The 12,706-nt window shown below is 36.4% G+C and overlaps 1 protein-coding gene across 1 annotated transcript; it reads left to right on the top strand.

The window, feature by feature from the left end:
* Nucleotides 1-4,086: 4,086 nt before the first annotated feature.
* Nucleotides 4,087-5,223, top strand: LOC110735810. Its single transcript, XM_021915996.1, has one exon. The coding sequence runs from the start codon at nt 4,087-4,089 to the stop codon at nt 5,221-5,223; it is 1,137 nt and encodes a 378-aa protein (XP_021771688.1).
* The last annotated feature ends 7,483 nt before the right edge of the window (nt 5,224-12,706 follow it).

Below are 12,706 nucleotides of genomic sequence, written 5' to 3'. Positions count from 1 at the left end.
GTTTCAATGGAGAATTAAGAGTTGCAATGAAAATGAGAGTGAAAACGAGAGGGGCAAAATGGTCTGATCAAATTAAAATGCAGGCGTTAGTATGTAAAAAGAAGGTGACGTTTAGCATTTCACTTTCTTTAATAGGATGCAGGGGGCCATGTTAGATTGAAAAATTTGTAAACTATATTGAAGTGCATCACACATCATTAAGTCCCAAAAATAGTAATTTAACATATGAGATTGTATAATTCCACTATCTTTAATTATATGACTATGAAATATCTTCAATTGCACTAGCTTTGCAGCTTTGTTGGCTCGCTTGGAAAGAGAAGTGTTTTAAAAATTACTAGTTTTAAAGTTTTAAGAAAAGAATATAGAGGGATTAGGGTTAAACTACTTGGTTCAATCAAGCAAACAAACTACATAAATACATAAAGAAATAACTTTAATTATATCGATTAGTGGTTGAGATGACTCGTCCAAATAATAAGATGTTTAAATGAAACTATTAATTAATGGAATATTAAAGGTGAATATGTAAATAATTGTGTAACCGTTTCTACTTTTATTATAAATTGGAGCGTCAATGTGTTAATTATTCAAGTTGAACAACCAATATTCATTCATCTACGTCAATAATAACATATCAAAAATGAAGAGCTAAAATAATAAGAATAGAATTATCTCGATCTATAAACTATCGTTGTTTCATATTATGTGTAACATTTACCAAAAAATTGTTTTTATACATTATGTGCAACAAATTCTTTTCTTTCCTTTTTAAGTTGTCATTTCTCTTTTATCTTTCTTTTCATCACATGCATCATTATCTCTCGCTCTCTCCATTCAACACTTACAAATAAATTTTGCCTAAAAATCCATGCAAACTCATTTGTTGCATATAATATGAAACAGAAATAGTATGACAATTCCTATTTTGTAGCCCACATGTCCATGTTGCAAACCTAACCATGTAATTCCCCTATTTTACTCATCGTGTAAATCTAACCATTAAAATATAATTCAATAAATTCAACTACTTTTAGATGAAATAGGAGACGATTCATATCCATTAAGATAATGTATGCTCTACAATTGAGAGTCTCTCTCACTAGAAGTGAGTTTTCGTTTAGTTGCACTAGGGTTTGCCTGTTCATCTTCTTCTCAATCCGCATGCAAATTCTGCTGCTTTCCTTTTTAGGCTGCCTATGTGGGAGGTTTATCTCCAAGTTTCTTGTGTGTGTGGATTAATTATCTTTCTTTTTCAACATCCAAGAGGATCATCCCCTTGGGCTTAACTCTTTGCCTCATTTCCCAGAAAAGTTATCAACCTTTTTTTTAACTTTTGGCTATTCCAATAACGCTGTTCTAGATCCTCTCGTTTTCCCAGCAAATCATCTTAGAGTAGTAAATGCTCATCCTCTAATGGTGCAGTTCATTTATTTCTAGAGTCGGCTACCCTTTTAAGAGCCTATTTCTCTTCAGTTCCTTGCTTCCCATGCGTGGAACTTTCCACATTCCAAGAACTCAAGTTGGCTTATAAAAGAGACGATTTGCTATCCCAGTTTTTCAACTTCTCCCCTATCTTTTTTCTTCGTTATTCCTGTCTTTTCAAAGTTATTCTCTAAGTCCTTTTCTTTCCCATATTCCTTTCTTCTTCAGTCAGTTTTCTTAACTCTGATTCGTTATATCATGAGCACTAACAGAAACTCACCAAACCCTCATAATGATCACCAATTTAGGAATATGCGAGGGGGACCTCTTATTCCTCCTCCTGAGAATTTCGATCTCAGGAATGTCACTATAAATTTCAATTCCTGTGTTATTGGTTTGTTCATTGGTCCTCACCCTCCTTCCGAACACTTTGTTCAACACATTGTAACTTCTCGGTGGAAAAGAAGGGGAGAAATAAGGGTTCATAGGTCGGGTCCGTACTTTTTATTCGAGTGCTTGAACAACCAGGATCTAGAGAATTTGGTTCTTGCAAATACAACTATTATTGATGGTAGGATAATTAACTTCAAGAGGTATCAAATAGACTTTGTACCTCAACATATGAACTTTAAGCTCACACGAGTGTGGGTAAGGGTTTATGGTTTACCCCTAGCCTATCTTACTTCCAGTTGGGCTAGACAAATTTTAAGGCACGTGGGTTACATTGAGGAATTGGAGCACGAAGGAGAGGAGCTTCCAATTCATGCTGAGCTGAGAGCTCGGGTTCTGATTGATCTTTCCATTCCCCTAATACCGGGGTGTTTTATTTCTTTGGAAGGAAATAAAGTAATTTGGGTGTACCTTAGGTATGAAGGTATCTTCAAGTTCTGTAAATCATGTGGTTGTGCAGGGCATGCCACATCTCGATACTCACTCCATGCAGTGGTCGCAAGGAGGAGGGTAAGACGTAGGCTGAATGAGGTTGAAGCAAATGGTTTGCGAGTGCTTTATGGACCGTAGTAGTATCCATTCTACTCGAATCTTATCTGTGGGCTTCCGGACTGGTACAGGTTTCGCAATACGGGGCTTGATCTCCGGCCAAACGAAAACCCAAAGGAGCCTGCTCCGTATAGGAGAGGTCAAAGGGTGGAGAGAGGCTTTGAAGAAGGTCATCCCTATGAAGACTCATTTTCAACTCAAGATAGTGATGAGAGTGAGCAATTTCACTCTGGAATGGATGATTGGTCAAATGAAGACTCGGAGCTAATTGAACGAGAAATGGAACCTGTTGGGCCGGATCTTGCTTTGTCTTTGGGTCGTTTTTTGGGTCTTAGTGGTGATCCATACGCAGAATTTACTCAACAGAGAGTTTCTCATCTATCTCCGATGGTGAATCAAGAGGAGCACAAAAGTGTAGGTGGGGAGGTGTACAGGAAAAATGTTGATCAGTTAGGGGTTTCACGAAGGGAAGGCGTTGTAACTTCAAGCATGGCTGTTGGTGTTAGGGTTTCGGAACTCTAGAGGAGGAGCAGCTAGGGCCTCTCCCGACGAGGCTATTCTTTGGGGGTTCAACGTTTGAAGTGGGCGAGCCATCATCAGCAAGACAGGAGCATAGACAAAGGGGGGGGCCTGGAACGTTGTTCCACACACTGGGGATTTCAGAATGGGCTTCGTCCCCCATAAGTTTTGAAAGAAATCAGGAGGTGTGTTATGGACAAGGGGGAGTTTGGGCTTCGACAATGTTTTCTTCTTGGGCTAGTCATGCTCATGGTTGGCTTGAGAGTCCCTCGATAATGGTTACGAGAAGAGTAGAGGAAGTTGAGCAACAAGTTGATGATGAGTATGAGAAAATCATCGAAGCAAGCACAATCTTGTCTTTGGGAATCCAGAATGCTAGGAGACTGGAGATCCAAGAATTGCGTGGCAATGCAAGAGCTTCATCGGCGCCTTTTCTACGGTTGTCAACGGCGGACTTAGCAAGGCTGCCGAATCTTCCCCTCACGGAGTTTGATCCCCCTAATACGTCGGTATCTCACTTTAGCTCTTTTAATTTTACAGAGTTGTTTAACTATAATGATAGTGCAAACACCAAGAAAAGAAATCGAGAGGCAGTTGGTCACAAGCCGCATTCATGTGATGGAGATTCGGTTAGGTACAGTGAATAGGATTATGAGTGGGTGGAAAGAAAGAGGCTCAAAAGGTTGCATAGGTGGTGCGAAAAGGGAGGATTTTCGATCTGGCTAAGAGATGAGAAAGGAGGGTGTAGGTTCGCTTCGAAGGCAATTTCGGATCCTGACATGGCAAGAGAGTTCGGGGTAGACATAGATGGAGATCTGCGTATGAGGGGTAGAAACAAAAGGCCCCAAGAACTTTCTTCTTCTTCTTCTAAGGCTTCTAAAAGGCAGAAAAGCGAAGAAGTGACTTCGACTTTGAGGGATGTCAGGGATGATATGGATATTGATCTGCAATTATCTATTTTTGACTCGATTAAGCTTAAAACGGAGGGTGAGGAGGCTGCTCTTATCCAGCCCCCAAAGGTTTATGAATGTAGTGGCTTGGAATTGCAGGGGCCTTAATGACCCACACACCCTTGCAATTCCTTATCTTGTGTGGCTTTATCGTACAAAATTGCCTAATTTTTTATTTGTATCGGAAACAAAAATGGATGTTGATTCGGCTTCTACTAGGTTAGGTATCTTAGGCCCTACTACCACTTTTGGGTGGAATTCGGATGGTAGTAGTGGTGGTCTATTAGTTTTAGTATGGTCTAATGAAGTTGTTGATTGCTTGTTCTCTTCTAAAAACTTTATCTTGTGTAAGATGAATGAATATAATGGTATTTTGAAGTATATCTTGTTTGTTTATGGTGAACCTCAAGTTGAAAATAGAAGGATAGTATGGGAACAATTGCAATGGTTTTTAGAGGAGTTTAAAAATGTTCTTGTAATAGGAGATTTTAACCAAGTTGAAAGTGGAAGCAACAATCTGGGGGGTTCAACTAGAATTAGAGGCATGGAGGCCTTCCTGGATTGGAGGTTTAGTAGCAATGTGACAGAAGTTCCTTTCTCGGGTCTGAGGTTTACCTGGAGCAATAAAAGGGAGGGTGACGAGTTGATTCTAGAAAGGCTGGATCGGGCCTATGTAACAGAGGAATGGTTTGATCACTCTCCGGATGGGAAAATTATTCATGAACCAATAGTGTGTTCCGATCACGCGGCTATCACTTATCTTGGTCAACCTACAGAAATGGTCTCTAATAGACCTTATCAGATCGAGAATTGGTGTCTTCTGTTCCCTGAAATCAAGGAACTAGTGGGGCAAACGTGGAAGGAGGAGTTTCCAGGGTCTCCAATGTTCCAGCTCTCAAGGAAGTTAGAAAGGCTAAGGTCTAAGCTCCAATACTGGTGTTTGGAACATAAGCAAGTTTGGGGGATAAACTGGAGGAAGCTTACAAAGGATCTTAGAAACTCTGGGATGAAAATCACCTCAATTCAGGAAGGAGAAGGGAATATTCGGCAGATAAACCACCTTATCCCGGAAAGTCAACTGAGTTTTAGTTTTTGGAATCAAAGAATGAAAACAAACTGGATCAAAGGTGGGGATTGTCCGACGCCAACTATGTACAGGAGAGTAAAGCAAAGGCAGTCACATAATGTAATCCTAACTTTAAGAAATGAGGAGGAAGCATGGGTGGAGGGTCAGGGTGAGGTGGAAGAGGTAATTTTATCTTCAATCAAGAATATCTATAATCCAGTATTGCCTGAGAATCATGGGGAATACATTGATCTTCTTCTTTGACAGCTTGATATTCCCATTCTCTCGGAAGAGGATAGAACTTGGCTTGATAGGGATTTCTCGGAGGGTGAGATTAAAAAAATCGATGTTTGATATGCATGGCTCGAAGTCGCCTGGGCCGGATGGGTTTACGCTTGATTTTTTTAAAACTTACTGGAATGAGGTAGGGCGCCTGGTAGTAGATAGCGTAATGCAATTTCTGAAGACAGGAAATATGCTCAAATAATGGAATCAATCTCTTCTGGTGTTTATTCCTAAGGTTAAGGTTCCGAAACTTGCGAGCCATTTCAGACCCATTAGCCTATGCAATACTGTGTATAAATGCATTTCCAAGTGTTTGGCAAACAGGTTAAAGATAGTTCTGCCAGGGCTTATTACGGAAAACCAGCATGCCTTCATCCCTGGTAGGTATATGGAAGACAATATCCTTTTAAGTCATGAGCTGATGCATCTAATAAACTCGAAGAAAAGGTCTAATTTTACAGCGGTAAAGATCGATATGTCTAAGGCATATGATAGAGTGGATTGGCTTTTTCTCCTGAAGGTATTACAAAGTCAGGGCTTCTCTAGCCACTAGATAAGGATGATCTCACAGTGCATATCGACGGTTAGTTTCAAGGCAATTATAAACAGGAAAACGACTGAACATTTTGCCCCTAAGTGTGGGCTGAGACAAGGGGACCCGCTATCACCGTATCTTTTCATTCAGTGCATGGATATCCTGTCAAGAATGTTGAGCTTGGCTGAGGATATCAAGCAAATCCAAGGTCTAAAGGTACCCCGAAGGTCCCCTTCCATCTCTCATCTGTTATTTGCAGATGATGTCATGCTTTTCTTCAAGGAAAATAAGGAGTCATGTATGGGTATCTCAGATATACTTTATAGGTTTGGTAAAGCCTCTGGCCAGCAGCTTAACCTTCAAAAATCAGTCATTAAGTTATCGCCGGAGGTTGATACGGAGATAAAAATGAGTATGAAACATATTCTTTCGATGCCGGAAACAGCTAACATGGGGATTCATCTGGGGGCTCCGATTGACATCCAAGGGAAAAAGAGTTCATACTTCCAATTCTTGGTGGATAATGTTTCGGAGAAAATTATGGCATGGGCTTCTTTAAGGCTTTCTTAACCGACAAAAATGATTCTTATCAATACGGTGTTGGTAAGTATGTCGGCACATGTTATAAAATGCCTGAAACTCCCTCAGAGTGTTGCAAGCAAGATTGATGCTTTGACTACTCGTTTCTTGTGGGCGGGAAAATGGGCTAAAGGGATACATTGGGTGAGTAGAAGTATCATCCAACTTCCTAAGAGTATGGGAGGCTTGGGAATTAGAGGTAGTTAAATGACCAATGATGCTCTACTTTTCAAGCAAGCAACAAGGATGCACCTTAATCCTCAGTTTTTACTCTCAAGAGTGCACAAGAGTTTCCATCCATGTGGCATTGGTGGAATCACTGGTCAGTTGTTTAGAAGAAGGAACTCGTCTCTAGGAAGAGTAAGTCTTCAGAAGGCCATCCAAGCTTTTAGGAAAGGTTTTGCTTGGAAGGTGGGAAATGGTAATAATATCAAGGCTATCAGTATGCCATGGGTTGATGGTAACATTCCAATAGTGAATTCAAGCCAAACCCTTAGAGTTGCGGCAAATTGGGAAGTGAAGGATTTCATCAACAGGGAGAATAACACCTGGAATGGAGGCAGAATAAGGGAGTGTTTCGACTGGGAAAGTGCAAAAAGAATTCTGTCAATGGAGCTCCCTCGGTCTTTGGAGGAGGATGACTTCCTTTACTGGAAATATCATCCATTAGGGAGGTATACAATTAAAACTGGTTACTATTATCTTTCAAAGGAAGAGGAGGTAGAGAGATCAGAATTCTTGGAAAGGGATCAAGAATTTGTGAAGCTAGCATGGAGAATGATCATTCAACCTAAATGGAAGGTTTTCCTTTGGAAGCTTTTTCATGATGGTATTGCGGTTAAGCTTAACCTGGTTAGAAGGGGAATAAGAGTAGAGGTTGTCTGTGCCCATTGTGGGGTAGAACTGGAAGATAGCCAACACCTCTTCAGATTCTGTATTCTGGCAAATGAAGTTTGGGAGAACAGCCCCCTAACTATTTTCCCTGACTCTACTGGATTCAACTCTTTGAAAGGATGGAACCAGCACTATATCCTGCTTTTTAACAGCGAGGATGGCAAGAACAACAAACGATGCGCTTTCTTCATTGCAACATTATGGGGGCTATGGAAAACTAGAAACGCAAGATGCTTCAAAGATACAACGGGATCGATAAGTGTAGTAAAGGAATTCACTGATCTGGCCATGGAAGATCATGACGCGTATACACATAAGACAAGACCAATACATGAGTTGGGGGCCACTGAAACGGATGATCCGGTCATTCCCCCAGGGTTTAACTATGTACATCTGGGAAAGGAACACAACGGTTTCGATAAGTTCATTGTGGAAGTCGATGGCTCCTGGGATAAAAACACGAGGAGAGCAGGGATAGGATGGGCTGTTAAAGAGAATCTCAACCGTTTTGACCTCGATAGAGGAGGAAAACATGGAGCAACAACGTCTGTTCTACAATGTGAAGCCTGAGCTTGCCTGGAAGCTATGATGGGGGCTCGTGAGAAAGGGATACAAGGCATTCTTATTCTATCTGACTCCATGGGTCTCCTGGACAACTTGCAGGATAAATCTGGTAAGGATATCTCGATTGTATGGTTATTAAAGGAGATTAGGAAAATAGGGGCCTCGTTTCAAAGGTGCACAATCTTAAAAGGCCAGCGAGATCAGGTAGGAAAGGCTAATGACATAGCTAGGAGCTGCCGGTTTAACCTTGTTAACTTGTTGTAGGTTTCGTTTTATGGTTTTCATCATTTGCTATTGTCAAAAAAAAAAAAAAAAAAAAAAGATAATGTATGCAACAATTCTAGATTGACAAAGTAAATTATTATGTCAAGTAGTTAATAATAACTTCCTTCATTATCTTTTAATTGCAGCATGACGTAACATGTTTTATTTTACATTTTTTATTGTTACAACTCATATAATAGAAGAATTCTTCAAGACACCATAATTTATAAATACTTGTTAAACATCATCACATAGTAACTTAATATTAAGCATTATTCAAAATTAACAAATTAATCAATCATATTGATATTCAAGATTATAATAAATAATGATAATCTATGAAACCCAATCAATCCAATATGAGAAGAAGAGAAGATCACCGAAGCTTCTAGGTGAAGTGAAAAAGAAATGTGAAAGCAAATAATTAAAATTAAATGATGAGAAGAATCCAAGAAGCTATGAAGTGGCAATGTGGCATGCTTTACACCATCAACCGCACGTGAAGATTAAAAAGAAAGGATGAATCATGTTCTTGGCTTAACAGTCACAAAAAACATTTGATCATCTTAGATTATCCTATATACTTATTTTTTCTTTATTATAGCTAATAAATACAAAATTGAAAAAAAAATAAAATAAAAATTAAAAAGTCAACTTATTAAATTATAATTCAACCCATGCTACATAATGCATACCTCTTGAGTGCTTATAAGAGGTAGGTCAAAAATTGGTACACCTATTTGTCTTGAGCCCTTGCCTTACACTATTGTCTTGTTTATGTAGTACAGTAGTTGATTTTTGGTTCAATAGCAAAGATCAATTTTGTGACATTTAATTATGCTTTTTAATATGATGTAATTAAGAAATTGTGATAATTGTATCTCAGTTGTTGCGTTGATGAGAATGAATCATTAATTAAAATTTCTTGCTTTGTCCAATAGCTACAATGGATGGAGTAGCAACTAGCAAAGAATTAATGGACAAAATTTGAATATCCATTATGGATATGAATCACATCCACTAGGAAAGAAATTAATTCATTTCATAATACCAATGAGGCTTTCTTATAATCATAAAATTATTATATATAATAATAAATAAATAAATAAAAAATAACCTTTTATCCTTGTAAATGAAAAATTATTCTTTTTCTATATCTATGTGAGACACTCTCATATACCATATATCACGGAACACCAGATTGAAGAATGTCAACATTGACCGAAGATAAAACTTGAACTAATAATTTTTTTTGGTTAATAGGAAGACTACAATACATATTAGACTAGACCCCAAGTTTTTATTATCCATATGCCACTCGACCCACCGTACCCGTACAATATTACCATTAATTGGCATTTACATATCTTTGTATGTAACTTCGAATAGTTATTCACTTATTCTACATACTCATTTTGTCACAATCACATGCAAAATAGTTTGTACACTCTTTTATGAGTTTATCTATCTCAAATTAGTTTATACAGTTCTATATCAAAAAATACCTCATTATTATGAACCGATAATACATTATTTTTTTCTCACTGTAGAAACTCTCTCATATTATGATTTTTCAAAAATTATGTACAAACTCTCTCAATTATGTTTTTTTCAAGAGCCATTTACTTTTTCAATAGAATAAACAATTGGTTTTAAAACAACTTTTTACCAAAATCTATATCAACTACGAAGTATATGTTATACTCGCAAATATACTTATATACAGATATACTTCGTATACAAGAATTTAAGACTATAGTGAGATGGAGGGAATAACATTTATAACCCTGAACCTACTCATTTGCACTTATCAAGGTCTACAACTCTCCTTGGGTAGATGGTAATAAGATTAAGAAATATAAAGTCTACGGTGCATACACTAATACTAGGACAGCAACGTACCAACTAATCCATTTACAACTTAGCAACTTTTTATTTATTTATCATAATTTGTAGGAGGCATCTATTGTACTGTGTCATACAACACATTTTTTTTTTTTTCCAAGTCGACCATTTATCTTTTGATTAGTCGAATAGTTAAAAGTCCTCCCTTCAATTTCACATAGTAATTAAAAGCAAATTGAATAAGGCTAAATCTACTTGCATACCACATATACCTGAAATTTCATACTAGTAAATGACGGTTTCTAAAGTCATACTTTCTTCGGTTTTTTTTTAATTGATATGTTTTTTACTTTGTGCACTATTCACGTTACTTTGACTTATTTCTGTGATTTATTGCTAGGAAATACATGATCTTGTAATGTCTAACTTGTTTCCATTTTCAAAAATCAATTGTTAAGAAAAACATAGTTATGTAGAGTCTATGACATTGAGCTGAGCAAAACTATTTGAACATTTGATCCAATAATTTAGGGTTTTTGATCAAAAATTTTAAACATACATGGATTTCAATTCGAAAATAATTTGTGTTTTGATATAATAGATAAAGAAGTACATAGAAAGTAGATTATTTAATTTAACTCAAGGTCTCCATTATTCAACATAAAATAGTACAATTGTTATATGCACTATTTGATTGAAAATTTTATTTTAACTTTTCATAAATCACGTATCATTTCAATTATTGAAAAAGTAATTGAGAAATAAATATAGGTTAAGTTATCCATTATATATATTATAGATTTAATGTAATTTGATTGATGAAGTTTTATCTACTTGTCTTTAATAAAAATCAAGTATTTATTACGATATTATTCGACCAAGCTTTTGTCTTCCATTAACTTGAAGATAATAAAAATTAAAAAAAAAATTAAAAAAAAATACAAAAAAACCATTTATATGGAATGATTTGTCAAATTGGTGTTAAAAAATAAATAAATTACTAAAATAGTGTTCACTTAAAAATATTTCTCAAAGTAGTGTCCATGTAGGTTCGGAAATTACAAAGCTATGAGTTAATAGTATTGCTTCGTTTAAAAAGTATAAATTAAAAATTAGAGTCTCAAAACTAGTTCTATTTTGTTCTTTTTTTTTTTTTTACGGGCAAAACTAGTTCTCTTAGGTTTTACTTCACTATTGTTATAGACGTTGATGGTAGATGCAAGATCTGCAAGGAAGCATAGTCAATCTCTGGCATCACTATAATCAGGTATGTTTTTCTTCTTTTCTAATTAAAATTCGACTGAAATTTCTATGGGCTTACATAACAAGTAGATTAAACTTTAACGGAACAATGTAAATTGGTAAAATTTAACCTAATTATGAAAAATTATTCGTGAGTATCGTCTGATTATACTCATATAAGGTAGGTGAATTAGACTTTGCAATTGAATATGTCAGACATGCACCACTTACAAGTGCTCAGAGTCACAATACTTAATATACAATTGTATGAATATCTTTACTACTTAATCCAAGGGTTATTGCTTATTATGATGTAATTAATTTAGCTTTGATTAAATAATGCCTACAATATTAACGACTAATTGTACTATGAAAAGGAGTAGATGACATAAGATTTATTGAGTTTTGGGAGTAGCTAGTTTGATTTGATATTTTTTTTTTATATATATGTATGATTATATAGTAATATTTTTTACTCTAATTTGTAGGAAAATGTCATTTGAAAATCCATCAAATAGTACATATACTAGGTTGTTCACAAATGACCAATATTTTTTTGATCAAGTTATTACTAATGCTCATACATTAGAGGATGGTCATGATTCTCAATATACATCTCTCACTTGTAATGATGTTGACGTCGAGGAAGGTGATAGAGAAGGTGATGAAGCTAAGGAGGAATTAAATATGGTGAATAAGGGTGACATAACTGCTGAAAGTAACGAAGATAAGCAGAGTGATGTAGTATCTTCTAGTGCTCCAGTCCTTGAGTTTACACAAATTAACGAAATTGATGAAGATGAAGTTAATAAGTGGGTGTTATGGGTTTCTATGGCTTCTTACAAGTTAGGGGTTGAATTATGCATTGGTCATGAATTTGCAAACAAAGATGCAATGATTGAGGCAGTGACAAGTTACTCTGTACAAAGAAATCAAAGTTTTAAGGTGAGTGAATCAAGACCAACCACAATAACCTTTATTTGTGGTAGGAAATCTGTGAATTGTTCTTGGAAGTTAAGAGCTACACGCAAGAATTTAGTCTCCGATAAATTTACAATTGTCACATACAAGGGTCCTCATACTTTCACTTGTGTTAGTGACATTCTTCCAAAGGATCACTCTAACTTGAAATCTAAGTTTATTTCTCATCATATACGCAACATTGTAGAGGTTGATACATTCTTCAAGGTTCGTGTTTTGATTGAGGTGATGAAATATCTATTCAATTACACTATCTTGTACAAAAAAGCTTGGAGTGCAAAACAAATAGCTATAGCTGAAATCTTTGGTGATTGGGAGGAGTCATATATGAAGTTCTTCCACAATTCATGCAAGCTATGGTGGAGGCAAATCCCGGTACCATTGTTCACTTTGCCAATCGTGAAACTGCGGATCCTAACCTTCATATTTTCAAGAGAGTTTTTTGGGCTTTTGGTCCTTCTATAGAGGGATTTTAGCATTGTCGCCCTCTAATCACCATAGATGAGACTCATTTATATGGAAAATATAAAGGGACTCTCTTAATTGCAATGAGCGTTG

Source organism: Chenopodium quinoa, unplaced genomic scaffold, assembly GCF_001683475.1.
Source record: "Chenopodium quinoa cultivar QQ74 unplaced genomic scaffold, ASM168347v1, whole genome shotgun sequence".
Classification (NCBI taxonomy): Eukaryota; Viridiplantae; Streptophyta; class Magnoliopsida; order Caryophyllales; family Amaranthaceae; genus Chenopodium; species Chenopodium quinoa.
Note: the sequence above shows the minus strand (reverse complement) of the source record. Positions and strands in the feature narration are given on the sequence as shown.

What these genes read in the sequence shown, in the direction of transcription:
- LOC110735810 (XM_021915996.1), top strand. Translation starts at nt 4,087, where the DNA reads ATGGATGTTGATTCGGCTTCTACTAGGTTAGGTATCTTAGGCCCTACT.